Source organism: Bubalus kerabau, chromosome 19, assembly GCF_029407905.1.
Source record: "Bubalus kerabau isolate K-KA32 ecotype Philippines breed swamp buffalo chromosome 19, PCC_UOA_SB_1v2, whole genome shotgun sequence".
NCBI classification, from domain to species: domain Eukaryota; kingdom Metazoa; phylum Chordata; class Mammalia; order Artiodactyla; family Bovidae; genus Bubalus; species Bubalus kerabau.
Window position 1 is genome coordinate 68194349 of NC_073642.1, and position 23609 is coordinate 68217957.

Consider the following 23609-nt stretch of genomic DNA (forward strand, 5'->3'; position numbering starts at 1 on the left):
AGGCGACAGGCCCAGGACGAGGGCGGGCCACACACACTGACCTGAGGTCCAGGACTTGGCTGGCCAGGACACCGGGCTGGGCGGACTTGCCCTCGGGCAGGTCGTACAGGAAGAGCCTGCAGTCACAGACCACCGCGAAGGCTCGCTGCCACCCCTTCTTCACCCCGGTTGGTTTGGGGATCTGCAGATCAAAGTGACCGTGTTCCCCAGGGCCAGGGCGCCGGCCGCAGGCAGTGCAAAGGCAGGCCCGGGAGACTTCTCTGAGGCGGCTGCCGTGCCAGGGTCCTCCCCCGCTGCTGCTTGGCCAGCCGAGGCTAGGAGCAGAGCTGCGTCTGGGCCCAGGAAAGCTCGCAACGCTGCTGGGGAGGAGCCCCCCATCACCAAAGGGGTTGCAGGAGACAAGGTGGGTGGCTCAGTGCATGGGCGTGCTCAGAGCAGACGTGGCGTGCTGTGACACGTGGCGTGTCATGGAGTGCTGGGCCCGGCACAGCACCTTCAGATGGCACTGGGCTTAAAGCCCATCAGTCCAGGGGGTGGGACAAGAGGCCTTGGATGAGTGTTTCTGCGGGGTCCAAAGGACCCAGGAGGACAGGGCACCCGGAACCGGCACATGGGCAAAGGGATGGATTTCCAGTGCAGCCGGACTTGGCTGTGGGCAGCAGGCTGGCCGCCCGCCTGAGCACGGCTGCGGGTCACATCCTACCTTCACGTAGCCCTTGTAGGCTGTCCCTATGCCTCTCTGCACGTCCACACCTAGAGGCCGCTTGGACTGCTCGGGGGGGACGGGGCACACCTGGGGGGCGCGGTCTCTGCAGGACGCATGGCAGGCAAACGAGCACACTGCAAAAGCGGGGAGGTGCCGTGAGACTCGCACCCCACAGCAGGGGGGTGTCACGGGGGACGCGTGGCGCCCCCAGAAGGGACAGTTCCCACAGACACTCAGGGACACGGGTGTCGATTAACTTCTCTGCACACTCATTGGCCCTGGCACAGGGCAGGCACACGACTCGGAGGCGTGAAATGCTAGTAATGACAGACCCGGAAGAACAGGCCACACGGCGGTACTTCTCCAGACGACTTGGTAGTGAAATACTTTAAAGCTCTTTTTACTCTGCTTTCCCTTACTTTGGAAAACAGACGTGGATGTTAACTTTACAGCAAACAAGGATGAGAGGTGCCCTGGCCACCCCGGAGCAGCGCGCTGTCCGCTGCAGCAGGACTTCAACCTTGGCTGTGCCCGGCTCAGCCAGCAGAGGAGCCTCCGGGGCCCCCTCCCGGTTGGGCCACCCCGGGCTCCAGGCCTTCACCACGCCCCAACCCCGGGCCCTCGCGGCGGGCAGGCGCACTCACCGTCGCAGGCGTAGCCCTGGCGGATCAGCCCCACCATCAGGGAGGTGCAGTGGCTGCATTGTGTGGGGCTGGAGAAGGACTTGATGCTCAGCTGGTGTGCCTTTGGCTGCAGGAAGGACGTCGAGGGTGAGACAGGGAGGTGGGGATGGGGCCACCTGCTCGTGAGCAAACGTTTCAACCTCCGGGGCGCGACCTCGAGAGGCTGAATCGCGTGCTTTCGCCATGAGGTACACGGCTCCCAGGGGTGCCATCCACGGAGAGGCTGACCCAGAGAACGAGCCCACATGCGCCTCCCACAGCGAGCACCCTCTCTGCCCACGCCGGTGAGGCTGGCGGGCCGGGGCGCCGCAGAGACACCACTGAAAACACACTGGCGCGAGCAGGGGCTCCAGGGCTGACCTGGGCCACATTTTGGGGTGCACAGCCCCCCACAGCAGCTCATTCCTCCCAGGAAGAGTCTGTAAAAACCCAACACTCCTCACTGGGAGACCAGACGGGGACGCCATGGACAATGGAATGAGAACCTCAGCGCTGGTGAAGCTCAAGGCAGCAAAGAGCAGGGATCCGCGCCCTTCAGGGCCCAGAAGATGTTGAGCCGTTCGTCAGAATGAGGGCTCGACCAGCACAAAACCCAGAGCCCGGTCTGCTCTCTGCCTCCCTGAGAGCCGCAAGCCCAAAGCCTGGCTGTTGGCTAGACTCAAATGAAACCAAGCCCCCTGTCTCTAGCAGGCACGGCTGTCTGCAGCTTCAGCCTTAAGAGAGGCCATGCCTAAGTTAAAGAAGAAAAGCACCCAGCACGTGAGGCCAGATGTCTGCTCAGCTGGGAACCTAGGGCCTCATCACACCCTCAAAGTCGGGCTCAGCTCTCCAAGATACACTGACGAGCACGACAAGTTAGGAAGCGGCACGTTCAGCAGCTTTCCATTTACGTGGGGGGAAAATTGCCTCCCCAAAACCACATGCTTCTCTAGGGCTCCAAGTGCAACCAGATACATGGGAATACATGTGAAGCAGGGACTTAACAGACACTTAACGGAGAGCGGCACACTACCAGGGAAGGAGACATGGTCTGGGGAGAGAGGGAAGAGGACCAGGGAGACCAGACTCTGAAATTTTCCAATTAAAATACATTCATGTGTCACTGGTTTAATTAAGAAAACACAGGGTCCTGACACTTTATGACTCAACACACTACACAGAACAAAACATTACTCTGTAAACGAAAATATTAAGTTCGGCTTGTTTACACAAAGTCACCTAAAACCAAGAAACCCGCCTGCCCCCCAGGGAAGAGCAAGCAGCCCTACCTTTGGTCCCGCCAGAGCGAGGGTCTGTGCGGTGGGCAGCGGTACGGCGGGCAGCCTCTGAGGGGCCCGGGCCACGTCCTGGGGACAAGCGGGGACAGGTGAGCAGCGTCCAGCTCAGCGCACGCCTCACTCGGCAGCACTGATTAGCAGGAACCGTTCTGCAGTCTCAATCCACTGTGCTGTCGGGACAGCCGTGGAGCCGCCCTCAGCAGGCTGAGGCCCCAACGGGAATTCTCAAACGAGGCTGCCTCAGAGGGACAAGCTGCCAGGGCAGTGCCTGTGAGGGTCCGCGAGGCGCACAGACATGGGGAGGGGTCAGAGCCCGGCTCTTAGGGGTCGACGGGGCGATGCTCACCTCCGGCTGCTCTGCGCCCGTGGCCACAGAGACCGCTAAGGACGCCTCTGGCTTTGGAGCTTGTGTTTCTTGCTCACTAGTGGAGCTGGTCTGAAAACAAAGGCAGAGAAACACTGTGGGGATAAGGGAACTCATCCTGCGGAAGTCAGAGGCTAACTGCACGTTCTTCATTTAAAAAGTGCATTTCACTCGGGACCTGGGGTCCCAGCCCAGACTCAGTCCCACCACGGACCCCACCTCACTCACAACTGTCTTGCCTTCCCGAGACCACTGCCCTCAGCGTCCTGGGGTGGGGGCGACTGTGAGGGAGGGTTACCGCCGAGGCCTCACCCTCCAACCGCAGCCTGGTCCGCCCGCCCTCTGAGCTCGCAGGCCGTGACTCACTCTACACCCGGGAGCCCTAAGCTCAAGTGGCCACATGCTCCAGAACCTCATTTCTGGGACCGAGAATAAATTCTAACATTGAAAAGGGCTGTGGACCTATGACCAGAAGGAGGAATTTCCCTTTAAGTTCCATGACACAGGGAAGCAATGCTTGGTTCTAAGAATCCAAGACTCTCAAATTACTTTTACAAGCTGAAGCTAGAGCCGCATTCTAAAACCACCTACAGACGACCTCAGGAGTGCTCCCGACTCAAACATTCCCCTGTCACCAGCAACTGTGTTTTACGAACACACACAATTTACGTAGTGTTGTCTACAGGTGACCCAGGGTAGCTGGGCAGGTAGTTCCACACTGAAATCCCATCGAACCACATCAGAGAAACACTTTCCACTGGCTCAAATTAACCAGGCTGCTGCCTAAGGAGCCAAATTCACAGGGAAGGCAGGGTGCACACAGAGACACACGCATGACTATGAACTGCGATATGTAAATCCAGTGAGCACACTCGTAAGGGAAAGGCCAGATCCATTAGCCACAGATATAAGCAACTTTCCCCCATAAATGAGGTATATAAATGAGTTTTTAGATAAATGCATTTTTAGAGAAACGAAGGGCAAAAGAACATTTCGTAATTTAACTGCAGCCAAGGAACAGCCCTGCTAGTTTCATTTGGCCGGACAATTAACCGAAAGGGTGTAGACGGGATGGGGAGGGGTCCGCACTCGGAGGCGATGAGCGCAGGCCCCACGCTGGCGGTGACTGACTTCTTCCCAAGAGGCTGGCAGAGAGGACATGCGGGAGGAGATGGAGCCCTTGCTTGTGACAGACGGGAAGAACGAAAACCAGCAATCCCACCTGATATAAACCTCCAGGAAAATCTACTGATTCAGTGCTGTGGCCAGCATTTTAGTGTAAAGCACAGCTTCGCACGGGGAAGGCAGATCAGGAGCTTCTATCAGAAGATTCTCAGGTCTGCAAACCCTCCTAACACACCCGACTCTGACCAAGCAGTTTTTCATCAGTAACTGTTCTTCCTACTTAAGTCACGGGGTAGCGAGGGACGAAAACTAAACGTGAAAAACGGCAGGAGTGCTGGCTACAGGGGACGGGGTCTCGGATCACGCGCAGCCTGCCCCTCTGGCCACCCCCTGTGACAGGAGGGACGCGCTAGAGGCCACCTGGCCCATGGCCTGCTGCCGTCCATGAGCTCTAGAGAAAAGCCACCCCATCCTGGCCATGACCTGAGTCTCAGCCTCTTGGGAGTCTGTGGCCCTGCAGCGCTGGGAGGAGGCACGGGGCTGACCAGCAGCCTGTGTCTGGAAGAGCCACCAGCGTAAACAGTTACATGTATTTGCTTCTTAAAAACTGAGGACTTAAGGGAAAAGGCGGCATCACACATTCGATAAAAACCCCTCTTGACAGGTTCATGTAAATAGGTGGGTGCCCAGAATGCTGAGAGCAACACAGATCTGCTTTGGTTTTGTAACAACTGGTCTAGGCTAGGATCATGGTGGTCCGCTAACCCACAGATGACCACTGGTGCCTCCTGAGTCCCTCTGGGGTAGGTCCGCAGACACCACCTCCACCTCAGGGCCAAGAAGCTTAGCATCCCCAGTGCTGAGCCAAGTAGCCTCCACTCACAGGAAGAACACACCATCTCCGGTATAGAGTTCACATCAAAACTTCCAACCCATGTCTAATCAAGAGGAAGAGTGGAGGATAATCTACAAGACAACCGGTTTGGACACTACAAAAATATCAGGTTATAAATGGGGGTGGGGGGGGCGCGACTCCAGATGGAAGGAGACCAGAGAGGTGCTGGCTCCTGGGCACAGGGGGGTGGCCCTGTGCTCAGTGACCTCAGCAAAGAAGCACCGGACAGCTTAGTGTCTGCGGGTCACAATGCTGCACCTCACACTCAGAAAGCTCCGTGTGTACAGAGAGAGGGAGAGAGCAAGGGGCAGAACGCCAGGCGAGAGGCACGTGTGTGTTCACCGTGCTGCTTTCCGCTTCCTGCAGGTGTACAGTGTTCTGGTAAAAAGGAAACAAAAGCAACGACAAACACATCAGGGGGCCCGTTAGTGAGACCTGCCGGCGTGTCTCAGGGGTGGCCAGGAAGGGTCCACCCTGCAGTTTGGCGGAAGAAGGACCGACTGCCCCGCCTCCAAGGGGTGCCGTGAAGAGCCTCAGCGGCCGAGGAGGACGGGCCCAGCTGCTCCCAGGAGCTGCTTTCTGTGTCCCAGGGGCTCTGGCTGCCTCTGGCGTGGTCACCCCGAGCGGAGGCACTGAGCTGCACCACCAGGACCTCAACAGGGGGCCCGCAGCCGGGCTGTTCTTCCATACCAGCCACCCCACCCATCGGCGAGTCTGCACAGAAGCCCCTGAAGGGGTAACGTGACCGGCTGCCCGGGGAGAATGTGTGTTTTAAAAACTGTCTGAAACACTCACTGCCCAGGCAGAGGCTGGCGGGGGTCTCTTTCCTGAAGGTGCCAAGCACTTCCTTCACCCCATGTGATTTGAGGAAGTGGGAACACTTCTCTGGGTGCACTTCACGTACCTTAACTGTCTCAAACTGTCACATGTTAACTTACTGGTATGTTTGTGGTCACAGGTAGCCAAACCAAATTAAACTATTAATACTTCTAATTTATCATAAATTCATTTGTCACTTAAAAAAATACTTACTCTAAATGTCAGATCATGTGCAAGAGGTGCAGTGTTGAAATACTCAAAAATAGAATCCTGAAAATCTGGAAGTTTGAGTCCTGTAAGAATAAAACGAGACTTGTCAAGGTATAAAATTTAAGACTGTTTCTTAAGCTTTATGGGAAGAATCAGTATCATCAAGATAGCAATTCTCTGTAAGTGAACTGACAAATCTGATGCGATTACAGTAAAAATACCATTAAACTTGCCCCAGAGCTGGACATCTGGAGTAACCAAGGAAGACTACCTGGCAAAAAGGTGGTAGGAAGACTACCTACCACCCCTCTAAAAATTAGGGGGTGGTAGGGGAGGAGACCTACCAAATACTGACGCAGATTCACTGAAGCACATGTTCTAATTAGAAGCATGGGTCCTGCCTGTGGACAATGAACAAGGTAGAAACCCAAAAACAGCCCTCAGCCCCCATAGCAACTCATCTCATCTATGGTGAGGCTGACATCTGAAGTCAGCATCGAGAGGAACTGTTTAATGACTGGCATCAAACAGCTAACAAGTCTCGGAACAAAAGACAGAACGGGTCCTCCTCAAGCTGTATGTCACAGTCACTTCCCGATGGGTCAGTAATCCAAAGTTTAAAAATGAAGTCACAGAAGTATCTGAAGAAAACATGGGTGAATTACTTGAACAACTGGGGACTTGGGGAATATTTCCCTATGACTTAAAATAGGGAAAAAAACTAACAAATCTGACACATAAAAATTAAAATAGCAAAACAAAATGAAAACGGTAATAAAAAAAACATGTAATGCTTGGCAAAAAAAAAAAAAAAAAAAAATCGGGCTTCCCTGGTGGCTCAGTGGTAAACTGCCTGCAGACGCAAGACGCACGGGTGTGACCCCTGATCCGGGAAGACCCCACTGGCCGAGGGGCAGGTAAGTCTGTGCCCCACGACTACTGAGCTCTGTCTCTAGAGCCCAGGGACCGCAGCAAGGGAAGGCCACATGCCCTGGAGCCCGTGCTCTGCCGTGAGAGAGGCCACAGCGACGAGAAGCCCACCGCAGGGGCTTCTGCAGCAACAAAGACCCAGCACAGCCAAGGATAGATAAAATAAAAAAAAATAAGCCAAGTAAAAAGACAAAAAGACAAACTAGGAAGATTATTTGCAACTTTTGTCAAACAAAAGACTCTAGCCCTCAACATATAAACAGCTTCTAAGAATTAAGAAAAAGCCACAGTCTGAACTTATACAAATGGGTAGAAAATACCAATCTATAAACCACAGAGTGAGGTACAAACTGCCCTCAAACACGTGAAAAGATGCGCAACCTTGCTTGTAAGAACTGTGAACGTGGTGCCACTTCTCACCCGCTCCAAGCGAGGTCACCCCTGGTGGGCGAGGCTGCAGGGCAGGGACCCCCGCCTGCCCTGTGCCGGGGACACAAACCCACAGCACAGGAGCAGAGCCCAGAGCCGGCGCGGCTGGGCCTGAGTGTGCGCACGCTCCCCCTCCACCAGCAGCCCTGCAGCAAATGTTGCACGCACGCGGCACGCCCCGCCACAGGGGACCGGAGCAGCAGGACTCCCAGCGGGTGCTGTGCCGAGCTGGCTGCACGAAGGACCCGGGCCGCCAGCCAAGGGTCGTGGCCTCACCCGATCACAGGTCAGGGCAGGCCAGGCCTCTGTGAGGCCTAATGACACAGACACAGGCACCGGCTTTATATTTTCAAGGTAGAACAAAGGGAAGGACACACCGAAAACTGTGGCCGCCTTTTTGGGAAGGCGTCTTTGGACAAACCCTATTTCAGAATTTGGGCTTTGGGATTAGGGCAAGCGCTTTCCTTATAGAACTAAAAACCATTAAAATTAAAAGAAATTAAATCTAAAATAAAACCATTTCATTAAAAAAGGTTTATATGTAAACAATTCAGAAGCTTATGATACTAATTTACCAGTATCTGCTCTAAACTTTTCTTCCATCTTCTTCTTCAAAATTTCCATTTCTTCTAGTAGTTCTCTATTTTTGGCTTCAGAATCCTTTAGTTTGCTAAAATACAAAATAAAAGGCTTTAAGTGCCCTGAGCTCAGGTCATCTCTGTGCTGGTTCAGAGCGTTGAAGTAGGTAGGTTGGTAGGAAGGGTATGTGTGTGTGTGTGTGGGGGTGTGTGTGTGTGTTGCGGGGGTTGCTTCTCCCAGGTGTCTGGGAAAGCACCCAGACCCACTTGACAGACACTCAAGCCCACTCTCAGCATCAGCTGCTGCTCACTGCGTCATGGATCATACATGAGCGTCACTTAAAAAGTCACAGTTTACAAAGTGTATCTCATGAGGCCCTAATGGAGTCCCCGATGGCCCCGCCTCTGAGGACGCATGGCTCAGTCACTCAGCTGTCAGGCCCCAGGCGTCTTCCCTGGAATGAGCGCGACAGCGGGCCGCGCCGAAGACCCACACCACTGCACGCGCAGCGGGGCCTCTGCTCCCAGAGCGGCGAGGACGGGCCAGCACCGGGCCCAGCGGACCCCGGGCGGGGAGGCAGGCAGCAAGCCTCGCTCAGAGCCCCGTGGTGATCATGGTGACGCCAGGGGAACCGGTCACCGCCCGCCCCTCACCCCGCTCTGTGAGGCGGGGGGTGTACACGCGCTCGCCTCACAGGGATGCTGGAAGGGTCATGTGCTTTCACAGTGACGGTCTCACAGCAGCTCCAAGCAGAGGCAGTATATTTAAACAGCAGCTGTTACCACCATCAGTTTTTCAGCCCCAAACTGACACGATTTCCTGTCAGTGACACCATCACTTCCAGGTCCCCCCCTCATGAAGACGTGTCAGGGCTTGGCCAACCACGTGGACAGGTCCACCGCAGGCAGGTCGGCCCAGCTTTCTTAAGGCTGCAGCTCATTACAGATCCTGAGGGAACAGAACAGAACCCACAGACGGCAGGCTCTCATCAAACGTCTGCTGAACTCACTGCCTTGTCAAACAGTGTTTTCTATGACTGCTTGAAGGTGGGGAAAAATTCTGAATATTTTAGTGTGTTGATTTTAGCTTTTAAAGAAAAAAACGCTAAGCTGAAGAGGTGGACAGGAAGGCCAGAGAGGTGTCCATGGATATGTGGGTCCTGTCACCCAGCTCAGGGCGGCAAGCACCCTGTTCACACTCAGAAAGAGACACAGATGCTTCAAAACTGCAGACTCACACACGCTCATTCTGTCCTGAAAACCCTGCACATGCTTATCCGTGCCCCAGGCCTGAGCACCGAGCGCCAGGAACAGCACTCTGCTCGTCCCAACAGCCCCGGGTTGGCAGGCACCTTTCAAAGGAGAGGTTCATGTCCTTGACCTTCCTCAGCTCCTCCTGCACGAGCTGCTTGGCCCGGATCTCCGCCTCCAGGGCCGACTGCAGTTCCAGCCGTGCAGACATGTCCAGCTTCTGACTGCGGCGAACTTTCCAGAGCGGGTCCTGCAGAGGTGGTTTCAGATGTTAAAACACATTCTGAACCAACTCACTCCTTTAACAACATTAATGCTAACAGGTAATTTATCTTCTTTGAATCTTAAGACTTTATTATATTTAAATATTAACTCTCGGATGTTATTAAATTCCATGGGACCCAATTTTAGTTTTGGTATTTTGTAAGTTCTTTCTTAGAGATCTTCTAAAGAATACAATTTACTTTCTTAAAAATAAAACTGAGCTGATAGGGTAATTTCTCTACATGGTCCCAGTACACTCTTTTACCAATTTAAGCTATATTCTAGGATCAGAGTTATTCTTATTTTTCTACCTCTTGAAACATCGTGCCCTGTTATCATCTTAGTAATTACATCATTAAAAGACTGAAATAATAAGAGAAAGGAAGCGCGATGGGATGAACTGAAGGATGAAGCTACAGTGAAATAAACCAGCTGAGGACAGCTTCTTTCTTATTGAGACTCCAGATGTATTTCACTGACTTTCAAGAGTATAAGAGAAATCTGGAGAGACTGTCTTGGTAGGCTTTTATTTACGTTTTCACTGAAAACAGTTAAGAATTTTTCATATTTCCTCCGTAGGAGTAAAGAGGAGACGGGGGTGTGGGGAGCACATGGGGCGCCACCTACTGGCGACGGAGGGACCAGCCACAGAGAGGCTCAGGTGACCAGACCCAGGAGGAAGTAGGTAACACACTTCCAAGGATGGAGCGGCGAGCTGCGCGGCGCTGGAGCAGCGAGCGGCCGAGAGGAGATACCCCACGTCCAAGGTCACAGAAACTCCAGTAATATGGTAGGGCGCTGAGAGGGCATCCGAGGGCAGACAGGCAGAAACCACAATCACAGAGAACTAACCAATCTGATCACATGGACCAGTCTTGTCTAACTCAATGAAACTATGAGCCATGCCGTGCAGGGCCACCCAAGACAGACAGGTCATGGTGGAGGGTTCTGACAAAATGTGGTCCACTGGGGAAGGGAATGGCAAACCACTTCAGTATTCTTGCCTTGAGAACCCCATGAACAGTATGAAAAGGCAAAAAGATGGGACACTGAAAGATGAACTCCCCAGGTCAGCAGGTGCCCAAAATGCTACTGGAGATCAGTGGAGAAATAACTCCAGTAAGAATGAAAAGACGGAGCCAAAGCAAAAACAACACTCAGTTGTGGATGTGACTGGTGACTGAAGCAAGGTCTGATGCTGTAAAGAGCAATACTGCATAGGAACCTGGAATGTCAGGTCCATGAATCAAGGCAAATTGGAAGTGGTTAAACAGGAGACGGCAAGAGTGAATGCAGACATTTTAGGAATCAGTGAAATAAAATGGACTGGAATGGGTGAATTTAACTCAGATGACCATCATATCTACTACTGCGGGCAGGAATCCCTCAGAAGAAATGCAGTAGGCATCATAGTCAACAAGAGAGTCCGAAATGCAGTACTTGGATGTAATCTCAAAAACGACAGAATGATCTCTGTTCGTTTCCAAGGCAAACCATTCAATATCACAGTAATCCAACGCTATGCCCCGACCAGTAACGCTGAAGAAGCTGAAGATGAACGGTTCTATGAAGACCTACAAGACCTTTTAGAACTAACACCCAAAAAAGATGTCCTCTTCATTATAGGGGACTGGAATGCAAAAGTAGGAAGTCAAGAAACACCTGGAATAACAAGCAAGTTTGGCCTTGCAGTACAGAAAGAAGCAGGGCAAAGGCTCATAGAGTTCTGCCAAGAAAATGCACTGGTCATAACAAACACCCTCTTCCAACAACACAAGAGAAGACTCTACACATGGACATCACCAGATGGTCAACACTGAAAGATTGATTATATTCTTTGCAGCCAAAGATGGAGAAGCTCTATATAGTCAGCCAAAACAAGACTGGGAGCTCACTGTGGCTCAGACCATGAACTCCTTATTGCCGAATTCAGACTTAAATTGAAGAAAGTAGGGAAAACCACTAGACCATTCAGGTATGACCTAAATCAAATCCCTTACGATTATACAGTGGAAGTGGGAAATAGATTTAAGGGCCTAGATCTGATAGATAGAGTGCCTGATGAACTATGGATGGAGTTTCATGACATTGTACAGGAGACAGGGATCCAGACCATCCTCAAGAAAAAGAAATGCAAAAAAGCAAAACGGCTGTCTGGGGGGGCCTTACAAATAGCTGTGAAAAGAAGAGAAGCGAATAAACAATGGAGAAAAGGAAAGATAAAAGCATCTGAATGCAGAGTTTCAAAGAATAGCAAGGAGAGATAAGAAAGCCTTCCTCAGTGATCAGTGCAAAGAAATAGAGGGCAACAATAGAATGGGAAAGACTAGAGATCTCTTCAAAAAAATCAGAGACAGCAAGGGAACATTTCATGCAAAGGTGGGCTCAGTAAAGGACAGAAATGGTATGGACCTTAACAGAAGACGTTAAGAAGAGGTGGCAGGAATACACAGCAGAACTGTACAAAAAAGAGCTTCACGACCTCGATAATCACGATGGTGTGATCACTCACCTAGAGCCAGACATCCTGGAATGTGAAGTCAAGTGGGCCTTAGAAAGCATCACTACAAACAACGCTAGTGGAGGTAATGGAATTCCATTTGCGCTATTTCAAATCCTAAAAGATGATGCTATGAAAGTGCTGCACTCAATATGCCAGCAAATTTGGAAAACTCAGCAGTGGCCATGGGACCGGAAAAGGTCAGTTTTCATTCCAACCCCAAAGAAAGGCAATGCCAAAGAATGTTCCAACTACCGCAGAATTGCACTCATCTCACACGCTAGTAAAGTAATGCTCAAAATTCTCCAAGCCAGGCTTCAGCAATACGTGAACTGTGAACTTCTAGATGTTCAAGCCGGTTTTAGAAAAGGCAGAGGAACCAGAGATCAAATTGCCAACATCCGCTGGATCATAGAGAAAGCAAGAGAGTTCCAGAAAAACATCTATTTCTGCTTTCTTGACTACGCCAAAGCCTTTGACTGTGTGGATCACAATAAACTGTGGAAAATTCTGAAGAAGATGGGAATACCAGACCACCTGACCTGCCTCTTGAGAAACCTGTATTCAGGTCAGGAACAAACAGTTAGAACTGGATATGGAACAACAGACTGGTTCCAAATAGGAAAAGGAGTACGTCAAGGCTGTATATTGTCACTCTGCTTATTTAACTTATATGCAGAGTACATCATGAGAAATGCTGGGTTGGATGAAGCACAAGCTGGAATTAAGATTGCGGGGAGAAATGTCAATAACCTCAGATAAGCAGATGACACCACCCTTATGGCAGAAAGCAAAGAACTAAAGAGCCTCTTAATGAAAGTGAAAGAGGAGAGTGAAAAAGTTGACTTAAAGCTCAACACTCAGAAAACGAAGATCATGGCATCTGGTCCATCACTTCATGGGAAATAGATGGGGAAACAGTGGAAACAGTGTCAGACTTTATTTTTCTGGGCTCCAAAATCACTGCAGATGGTGACTGTAGCCACGAAATTAAAAGACGCTTACTCCTCTGAAGGAGAGTTATGACCAACCTAGACAGCATATTAAAAAGCAGAAACATTACTTTGCCAACAAAGGTCCGTCTAGTCAAGGCTATGGTTTTTCCAATAGTCATGTATGGATGTCAGAGTTGGACTATAAAGAAAGCTGAGCGTCAAAGAATTGATGCTTTTGAACTGTGGTGTTGGAGAAGACTCTTGAGAGCCCCTTGGACTGCAAGGAGGTCCAACCAGTCCATCCTAAAGGAGATCAGTCCTGGGTGTTCATTGGAAGGAATGATGCTAAAGCTGAAACTCCAGTACTTTGGCCACCTCATGCGAAGAGCTGACTCATTGGAAAAGACCCTGATGCTGGGAGGGATTGGGGGCAGGAGGAGAAGGGGACGACAGAGGATGAGATGGCTGGATGGCATCACCGACTCGATGGACATGAGTTTGGGTGAACTCCGGGAGTTGGTGATGGACAGGGAGGCCTGGTGTGCTGCGATTCATGGGGTCGCAAAGAGTCAGACACGACTGAGCGACTGAACTGAACTGAATTTGTAAACATGATGGGAAGAAAAAAGTAGAAATGAGAAACATAAACTGCTTGTTCTAATCGGTGTTTATAAATGTAAATACGAAAATGTTTCCAATCACAAAGAACACAGCTGTTTTTTTCCTTCAATAAGATCATGAACCGTCAATATTTTCCAAAGTATTGTGTTTTGATGATGGAAGCATGAGAAGAGTGAGATGTGAGGATGCGCTGGAACCCGTCTGGGAGGGACTCCCGAGGTTCTGGGTCTACGGGCCGGGTGTGCTGCGGGTTCTGTGTGCTGGGACAGGCAGCTCAGTCTCCCCGGCCCCCGCCTCAAACCAGAACATGGAATAAAACTGTGGGTCCACGAAGTTTAATTCTAGCTGGAATTCTAATGAAGTTGTTCCTCTTTCCCTGCACTCTTACGCTGCGATTCTCACACGCGCATGTTTAACAAGGGGGACAGAGGAGAGAGGGACCAGCACCACCAGCCTGGCGCTGGCCGCGCTCCGGGCTCACAGAGTCACACGGGTCACCAGACAACGGATCATCACACTGACGAAGCACCCTCTACAAGGGCGGCTGCTGCTGCTAAGTCGCTTCAGTCGTGTCCGACTCTGTGCGACCCCATAGACGGCAGCCCACCAGGCTCCCCCGTCCCTGGGATTCTCCAGGCAAGAACACTGGAGTGGGTTGCCATTTCCTTCTCCAATGCGTGAAAGTGAAGTCGCTTAGTGGTGTCCGACTCCTAGCGACCCCATGGACTGTAGCCCACCAGGCTCCTCTGTCCATGGGATTTGCCAGGCAAGAGTACTGGAGTGGGGTGCCATTGCCTTCTCGGTACAATGGCGGAGTCCCGTGCTAACTTAAGCCTGCTAACTCAACAGGGATTTGCTAGACAAATGAATGGTGGGGAAGCAATCTGTGATCCCCTGACAACTGACAAGGCGCTGGCTGCAGGCGGTAACGAAGCTGCCTGCCGATGCAGGGGATATGGCTTTGAGCCCCGGTCTGGGAAGACCCCACCTGCCGCAGAGCGGCTACGCCTGCGCACCACCACTGCTGAAGCCCGTGTGCTCGCAGCCCGTGCTCCACAGGAGACCCCACACAGCCATCAATTCCTAAATTAGAAAAAAGACGCAGGCCTCTCACAGGAGCCTCTGACATCACTGAACTCACACTAAGGTAGAGCCACTGACAGTCACAAAGCAACACAGACGCGGCTTCCAGACCCAGACCCACCAGCGTCCTCGACCCCAGACTGGAGCTCCGCAGCGTCTCGAGCTCTTCGGTCATCTTAGACGCCAGGGCCTGGAGGTAACCCCGGGCGTCCTTCTCGTCGCTGACCCTAGAGGGGAAAGGGCCGTCCTGTGAGCGAGCACTGCCTGCTGTCCCTCCTCAAGACACGGAGGCTCAGCACCTCGCCACCCAGGCACCATGACCGCTGACCCCTGGTCAGGACAGTCCCAGCTCACTCTCTGGGCTCCCGGAAGCCCTGCTCCATCGCCACATGCGGGGCCAGCCGGACCCACACCGTGGGCCATGTGGGTGCTGTCTCCCACTTGCAGTCCCACGTCACGGTCACTGGACCGAACTGCTGCCCCCGGACGTTACCGATTTGGGGGAGATGAGGTGAACTGGGTACCGAGCCCGCAGAGGAGCAGCGTGAGGTGTGGAGGCAGGGGCAGTGGCTGGGGAACTGTGACCAGGCCCGCGGGCACGTACCACTGGATGATTTCCGCAATCTGGGCCTCCCAGTGGGCGACCGACTCCTTCTTGGCTGCCAGATCCTGCAGCTCATCCTCCAGCTGCCTATTCTGAGCCGTGAGCTTGTCCACAAAGGAGCAGAGCTAGTGGGAAACAGTCGGGACACATGACTCGTTACTCGTTTACACATGATGTCAGCACCGCAAAACTGCAGGCTCTTTCGAAAGGTCTTCACATTTTCATTCACCTTTATGAGGGTTTGCCAACCTAACTTCCAACGTGGGGTTCCTGGCCATATGTAACTTAAGCCCTGCTTCAATAGAAATGTGAGTGTCAAAGTGATCAGAGCTAGTGGTTACAGGTAATCAGCAGCTTGTAACTAAATGAAGACATCCCACTTTGAAGACCAAACATATTCCATCATTTAGAAATTAAGTTACTTAAAACCTCAACTTCTAAGACTCAAGAGTGAAAAGAATGGCAGCTTCCACAGAGTGACACTCAGCCCTTCGATCACCTTCTCGTTCTCGGCAGTCAGCTTCTTGTTCTCCTCGAACAGCATCGCCCTCTCCCGCTCGTACTTATCCCTGATGGTGCCCACGGCCTCCTCCATCTCGCTGTGCCTGAGGACGCAGGACAGGCGTCAGGGTCCCCGGCCGCCGGCGCGCCCCCGGCCCTGCCCCCGCGCGCACTCACCGCTCTCGCCTGGACTTCTCCAGCTTGTCCTTCAGCACCATCACCTCTTTCTGCAGGGCCAGCTGCTGGCTTTCGGAGTCGTGCACCTCCTTCTTCACGTTCTTCACCTCCAGCACGTGGGAGGCCTCACGTCTCACCAGTTCCTCTTCATAAAACAGGACTTTCTTCTCGAGCTCAGATTTTATCTTGGAAATCTCCTGCTGATGTTCTAGGGCGGCACCTGGCCCACGGCCCCCCTGCTTCATCTGAGGACAAAGGTTGGGACAGATCAGAAATCTCTGCATCCTCCTCGAGGGCCCCGCCTCACCCCGCCCACGGCAGACACAATAAGGGCTCCAGATGGCGTGCACCGATCCTTCCCACAGCTGCAGGGCAGGCTTTGCGGGGGTGGGGGGTTCTGCCCTGGAAAGGGTGAGTCCAGATTTGCCTGGGACCCCGAGGCCCTGCTCACACTCAGACGTGAGTGGCCCTCAAGGTCTCGTGTGGTCTGTTCATTCATGCCAGAGGATTCTCTGGAGGGCCCTGAGTCAGGCACCTCCTGCTGACAGGGTCACACAGGGTTTCTGCTGTCACGGGTGGTGATGTGGGCACTGAGCTGCCAGGCTAGGAGGGTCGTGGGGGTGAGGGGGTGAGGAGAGCGGGGTGGGGGGCGAGCTGCACGAGGCTGGAGAACAGGAGGGCGTCGGGGAGGCTGGAGGGTGGGGTCGGGGTTATTCGAGACCGCGGGAAGCCATCAGCGGCCAGTAGAGGCTTGACAGGCTCTGACTCTGGAGTGACATGCTGCCTGGAGAGGGCAGACTACAGAGGTGAAGAGAGGGACCGGGAGACGCAGTCACGGCACCAAGTCTAGGTGAAGGGCCAGCTATGAGAGGGAGGAGACTGCTGTCTCCATCGCACAGATGAGGAGACAAGCTCAGAAAGTGGAGGCCCGTATCTGAGGGCTCTCAGCTAACAGGGAGCTCCTACAGCCCAACCCCACCTCAGCCCCCTGTGGACGACCAGCAGGACATGGGCTGTGAGGAGCCCTTCCAGAATGACCTGCACTGAATTCACAGACCAAGACACAGAGAAAGCAAGAGGTGTCAGTGTACAAGGGCTGGTTCTAGGAGGTCAAGTGAAGGATCTGGTTCTGAAAAGCAAAAAGCTCCCACGAGCTTCCACGTCGGGATCCCGGGACTCCCACCCAGCAGCTGCCAAGGACCACGGCCTGCCCCGCTCCCTCGGTGAGGAGAGACTCGCAGCGCTACCTTGAGGGCCTCGAGCTCACTCTCCACTTGCTTGGAAAAGTTCTCACTGTGTTCCCGCAGCTTGCGCTCCTTGGAGGCCTCGGCCACCGCGTCCTCGAGCTGCGCCTCCAGCTGAGGAGGGAGAGAGCACTGCTTACCGCCACGTGCCAGGCCCACCGTGGCTGGAGCCCTCCCGGGGAGGCAGTCCCAGGGAACCGAGCCTCCAGAAAGCTTCCTGATTCTTCATGCTCCCTCAGATTCCATCCAAGTTAATGGCTGAGAAATACACGTTGGGACTTAACTAGAATGGCTGGTTAGCTTAAATTCTAATTTAAATGGATACACTGAAACTAAATTTCAAGAAAAGATACAAATTTGTGAAAACAAGGATTTCTGATGCCTGCAGAACACAGATTCATTGTCCAAAGGGGAGATTCCAAACACACCAGCGTGAGAGAGTAAGGAGGTCTGTGTACCATGACCCTGCCTCAAGCTGAGCACCCCGGGCCCAGCTGCTTTGGCTGCAGGGCTACCCCCAGAACCGGAAGGGCTGTGCCCAACCAGGGGTTCACTGAAGAGAGCTGTAGTTGGCTGTTATTATTAACAAGTGTCCTGGGCTTGCACAACCAACCGTCTAAGAAGAAAGCACAGCCATCTTGAGGCCAAAGGACAAAGAGCCCTGAACATGAATGAACAGAACAGGTATTTCCAGGCCCTCCCGGCAGTGTACTGAGGGAACCCCAACAAATTTATAGGTAGGGCCGCAGGAAATATGCTGCCTGTTAAGAGCAGAACATATCGAACCTTCTAGGATAGCAGTTCTCAAAGTGGGGTCCTGAGGCCCTTGAGGATCTGCAAGGCCTTCCTCCTCTAATTCCCTATCTTAGGAGCTAGGTTTTCTTCATGTAAATTATACAGCAAAGGTTATCACTACAGACAACACAGAAACACATATGAGAACCTGGGTGCTTTCTACTAAATCAGACATTAAAGAAACGCGCAAAAATGATCATGGCATCCAGTCCCATCACTTCATGGCAAATAGATGGGGAAACAATGGAAACAGTGAGAGACTTTTATTTTCTTGGGCTCCAAAAATCACTGCAGATGGTGACTGCAGCCGTGAAGTTAAAAGATGCTTGCTCCTTGGAAAAAAAGCTATTAAGAACCTAGACAACATATTAAAAAGCAGAGACATTCTTTTGCCGACAAAGGTCTGTCTAGTCAAAGCTGTGGTTTTTCCAGTGGTCGTGTATGGATGTGAGCTGGACCATAAAGAAGGCTGAGCACTGAAGAATTGATGCTTTTGTGGTGTTGGAGACTATCGAGAGTCCCATGGACTGCAAGGAGATCCAACCAGTCAGTCCTAAAGGAGATCAGTCCTGAACATTCACTGCAAAGACTGATGCTGAAGCTGAAACTCCAATACTTTGGCCACCTGATGCGAAGTACTGACTCCTTGGAAAAGACCCTGATGCTGGGAAAGATTAAAGGCAGGAGGAGAAGGGGATAACAGAGGATGAGATGGTTGAATGGTATCACCGATGGACATGAGTTTAAGCAAGTTCCTGGAGTTAGTGATGGACAGGGAAGCCTGGTGTGCTGCAGTCCATGGGGTCGCAGAGTCAGATACGACTGAGCGACTGAAATGAACTGAACTGAATCAGTCTGTGGTTATGTGAACATTTTTCAGTTTTAACTTCTAAGTTGTTAAACATTAAGGCCTGTAACCAAATACACATAAGCTCCCTGGGGCCTTGGTGATCTTCTGAGTGTCGAGGGTCCCAGAGTCAGTCTCGGTCCCTGGGCTGAGATGGGCCCTCCACCCGCTTCTAGCCTTCAGTTCTTGGAAGCCATGCCACATCACGTCACAGCATGTTTCTATGGTACTTTTGGGGCACAAAGCCCTCTACTTTACTTTAAAATTTTACTACTACAGAGACCTGTTTTAATAATTTCACAAATGTATGAAGGGCTGAGAACTACAAGATAAACACTTGGCAGAGAAACTTACTTGGCTTCACATGAAATTTAAGATCCATTTTACTTCCCAGTGATTTACAGGATGCAGCCCGAGCTCTCAAAGCCACCTTACTGGGACCCTTCAGACACCCATCAACACAGCCCGACGCCCCGAGACGCTACCTCCTTCCGGCCCTTGTCGGCCCTGCGGACCTCCTGCCGCAGCGCGTCAATCTTCTGCATGGCCGCCTCCACCTCCTCCTCTCGGTCCCGCAGCTGCCGTGACACCTTCTGCTTCTGGGAGCGCAGCTCGGCCATGCGTTCGTTGAGCTCCGAGAACTCCTGCAGGGCCAGCTTCCGCTGCTGGTGGGCGTCTTTCAGCTCTCGGGCCTGGGACTTTAACCGCTCGGAAGCCTCGATCAATTGCTGAACACAAAGAGTTACAGGCTGTTTACATTTGCCTAACAAGGACCGGAAGGTGAGAAGCATCACCTGTTGCTGTGTCAAGGGTTTGAAATGACAGCAAATGCTGGTGAAAGGCTGCACCCTCAGCCCCAAAAACTGAGCTCCCCGGGAAGGCCCTCTGTCGGCCCCAGCACAGCCTGAAGGCCGCCCAGGCCCAGGGAGCCCACGAGGCACCCAAGCTTTCCTGGCTCGGGAATCCCGACCTGTCCCGTGTCATCACACCATCACAGAGGCAGATGAAGGCCTGCAAGTCTCCAATGTCCCCAAGAACGCAACCGCACACTCCGTGAAGCCATGCACTTTCCCACAGACGGGTGCGCCTACCTTGTGGAGGTCCTCCTTCTCCTGCCGCACCACGCGGTACTGCTTCTCCAGGCCCTTCAGCCGCTGCGCGGAATCCTCGTGCTCCTGGCGGAGAGTCACCGTGTCCTCAAGCTGCCGCTCCAGCCGACTGGAATCTGAGCGAAACAGGAAACAAGCCAGGATCCCTTACACACGCGTGGCCGCCACACATCTGACAGACCCCCCAGACTTGGCTCTGACGTGTGTCCACACCCTCTCCCTGGGGACGTGAGCCCCGGGGCACCTGCGGCCCCGTCTCGCCCTCGCTCCCGTGTAACAGACGAGCACAGCTGGGCGGTGCGGGAGGGTCTCGGTGAGTAAGGCACTCAATGGCAGCCTTTTCTCGGATCAGGATGGTGGGTCCCAGAAGGAAGCAGAGAGACGGCCACTGATTCGGGGTTGATTTGAGATGAGTCAGGTGTAGCGCCGACCCACATGTCAGGCTAAGGGCTGGGACTTAACGGTGCCTTGAGTCTTCAGGAAGCTCTGATAACTGGGAGCCACAAAACATGACTCTGGTGACACCAGATCTAGCACTTTAACATTGAAGAGGAAGCCCAGCCGTGGGAGAGAGCTCCAGAAAGAGAGAGTTACGGCTGTTCTGTCTCAGAGTGACAAAGAGGAGAAGTAACAGGGAAAAATGTAAATACTCTGAGAGATCATATATAAAGCATTGATTCTAACAGCTCAAATCAGTTCCTATAGTGTTAAAGTTAGGCACGTTAGAGAAATCATTTAAAATAAACTGGCAAAACACCAGAACTCTTTGCTAAAGTTTAACTTTTTTTTCCTGCTTTTCCATCCAATGGAAAGGACTCCGAGAATGTTCTTTGCAGAAAGGAAGATCTGAGAACAGAGAGACTAAGCAGGGTGACCTTAGAACACTCACCTGCTATCTTATTCTTCAAACGGTCGATCTCTTCGTTCAGCCGTTTGATCTCTTTGTCCCGGGCTGCTCCGCCCAGGGTCCGGGCTGAGCCGTGGAGGGACTGGACGGTCTGTGTGGACTCTGGGGAGGAGATGCGTGTGAGCACGGGCCGTGGGGGGTAGGGGGTGGTCCCCGCGCAGAGGCCCCGCCCCTCACCCTGCAGCTTCCGGCTCAGCTCCAGCCTCTCCTGCTCCAGCCTCCGGATGCGTCTCTCGTAGGCCTCCACCTGCAGGCTGGCCTCCAGGTCGCGCTGCACGCCCTCGTCTCTGGTCAGTGTGCTGGACTGCAGGATGCTCTTCAGAGAGCCCCGGTCAGAGAAGCAGCTGCAGATAAAGCGACAGCGTGTTCTCACCCACGGAGACTTTACAGGGACTTCATTAGTGTTTAGAAACTTCCTGAGGTAAAAGATAAGCCTTTTCAAACTGGCAAACAAAATCACCTGTGAAAAGACTGTTGATTATGGAGCCAAAACCAGACAAGAGTCTTCCTTACCCCAAACCACTGGGTGACAATGGGCAGTGAGAGGGCTGGTTAGACAGAGCACCTCTGCAGGGCTGGGAAGTATAATTCTCTTTCTTTCTTTTATTGAAGTACAGTTGATTCTGGAGAAGGCAATAGGAACCCACTCCAGTATTCTTGCCTGGGAAATCCCACAGAGGAGCCTGGTGAGCTATAGTCCGTGGGGTTGCAGGAGTTGGATGTGACTTAGTCACTGAACAGATGACGTGGATTCACTTCACTGTGATGGTGCCGAGTGTAATCTCTAAGTCACCGCGCACACCTAACCAGGAACTGAGGGAGAAGGCCTCCTGCACGAGGGCCTGGGCTGTCGGGGCCTGGGGGGCCGCAGGCAGAGGCGCCCTGATGCTCAGTGGCGGCTGCAGCATGATGAGGGGCGAAGGCACGCTGGCTCTGCCCTCACCGGGACCGTCCCCTCAGCCTCTGGGGCTTGTCGTCCCCCGCAAACTGTCAACACCCTGCACGGCTCCTTCAAGTCCAGCCCCTGGACCAGCATAGCCAAGGTCCTCACCAACCAGCAGCGACTCACGACACGCCTCTGCACGAGCACACTCTGATGCACAGATTCGGGCCGAGGAAGGTTCTCTCCGACAGAGCTGAACTTGGGGACAAGCCACTTAGCTCCTCTTGCTTTTAACGTGGTGACAGTGTCAGGGGCGTTTCTGAGTTCTACACAGTGAGTGAGGGTGCACGCGCACACACACACACACACACACACACACACACACACACACTCCCTCACAGAAGGGCATGGCTGGTGTTTCTCAAAGGTGGCCCAAGGGTGCTGGGCCAGCCAGCACTGCTGGGGTGTGTTTCAGGAAGAGGTCCCTGGCTTAACCTGCCAAACCTGGAGCCTCGCTGGGGGCCAAAGGTCCACAGGTGTGACAGGCACCCAGTGAGCTGAACGAGGTGGAAGGGCCTAGAGCCTCTGCAGAGGGGCTAACAAGCCAACACACCCAGCACACCCAGAACGCCTCCGCTGGGCTGGAAGGCATCTGCCATCACTCTGGTCTAAGCGCTACTAACTCCAGCATCACACCTGAAGACAGCTTTCACAAGCGTGGGCAGAAGCAGGCCGCTTCCGTGGAGAAGGCAAAGGCACCCCACTCCAGTACTCTTGCCTGGAAAATCCCATGGATGGAGGAGCCTGGTAGGCTGCAGTCCATGGGGTCGCGAAGAGTCGGACACGACTGAGCGACTTCACTTTCACTTTTCACTTTCATGCATTGGAGGTGGAAATGGCAACCCACTCCAGTGTTCTTGCCTGGAGAATCCCAGGGACAGCGGGGCCTGGTGAGCTGCCGTCTATGGGGTTGCACAGAGTCGGTCACAACTGAAGTGACTTAGCAGCAGCAGCAGGCCACTTCCGTAGAAATTTATACCAATTTAGGCACCCGCGGCTGGAGGCAGCCAGGAAGCAAGCTCAGTGACCTCGCTCCAGGCGCTGAGGCAGCCCCATTTGCCTTATTTTACTGCCTTTCTTCCTCAGCCCCCTTTGCTTGGCCCAGGGTCCTTTTAAAATCGAGTTAGAGCACCATGGGCACCACAACTCTGTGGAAGCCCCTAGAGACAGGCCACACACACAACCCCCAGCCAGGGCTCCGGGGGTGTGCTCACAGGCGGGGTTCGGCTCTCATCTACGGCCCCTCCCCGTGCCCCCGGGAACCCCAGGGCTGCAGCAAAAATCCCCACGAAAGCCAGCAGAGCCCAGATGAAGGGGACGCTCAGCCGGGGTGACCAGACACCCTGCCGCCGGCCAGGGCCCCCAGTGTCCCACCTGCGCAAACCCCATCTGGCTGAGTGGCCAGCAGAGGTCGTGGCCAGCAAACTAGGGCCTGTGGACTGTACCCCCTCAAGTCTGAGGTAAAAACAGCTTTTCCATTTTTAATGGGTTGTTAAAAGAGAAGCTCCCTCAAGCACAGAACGCGTCAGAGTCCCTGGCTCTGACGGGGCTCTGCCCCACATGGAAGCTCCTCCACCCCACGGGAAGACCCCCACCCGCGGGGAAGGCAGATGCAGTCCTCCACCCCACGGGAAGACCCCCGCCCACGGGGAAGGCAGATGCAGTCCTCCACCCCACGGGAAGACCCCTGCCCACGGGGAAGGCAGACGCAGTCCTCCACCCCATGGGAAGACCCCCGCCTGCGGGGAAGGCAGATGCAGTCCTCCACCCCACGGGAAGACCCCCGCCCACGGGGAAGGCAGACGCAGTCCT

At 53.3% G+C, this 23609-nt stretch overlaps 1 protein-coding gene across 4 annotated transcripts in view; it reads right to left on the reverse strand.

The window, feature by feature from the left end:
* Positions 1-23609, reverse strand: part of CDC42BPB (CDC42 binding protein kinase beta) — a 95034-nt gene that overhangs the window by 11512 nt on the left and 59913 nt on the right. For all 4 annotated transcript variants that reach the window (XR_008705452.1, XR_008705453.1, XM_055556138.1 and 1 more), the window contains exons 10-26: positions 21032-21198; positions 20837-20956; positions 19930-20063; positions 19324-19566; positions 17200-17310; positions 15953-16197; positions 15774-15879; positions 15275-15399; positions 14792-14897; positions 9369-9517; positions 8014-8108; positions 6083-6162; positions 3013-3102; positions 2658-2735; positions 1351-1456; positions 704-840; positions 42-181 (exon numbers count right to left, since the gene is read on the reverse strand). Coding sequence is in view for 2 of the 4 variants with exons in the window: in XM_055556138.1 (XP_055412113.1) it covers positions 42-181; positions 704-840; positions 1351-1456; positions 2658-2735; positions 3013-3102; positions 6083-6162; positions 8014-8108; positions 9369-9517; positions 14792-14897; positions 15275-15399; positions 15774-15879; positions 15953-16197; positions 17200-17310; positions 19324-19566; positions 19930-20063; positions 20837-20956; positions 21032-21198 (2232 nt within the window). In the remaining 2 variants the exon portion in view is untranslated. The remainder of the gene's footprint in view (positions 1-41; positions 182-703; positions 841-1350; positions 1457-2657; positions 2736-3012; positions 3103-6082; positions 6163-8013; positions 8109-9368; positions 9518-14791; positions 14898-15274; positions 15400-15773; positions 15880-15952; positions 16198-17199; positions 17311-19323; positions 19567-19929; positions 20064-20836; positions 20957-21031; positions 21199-23609) is intronic.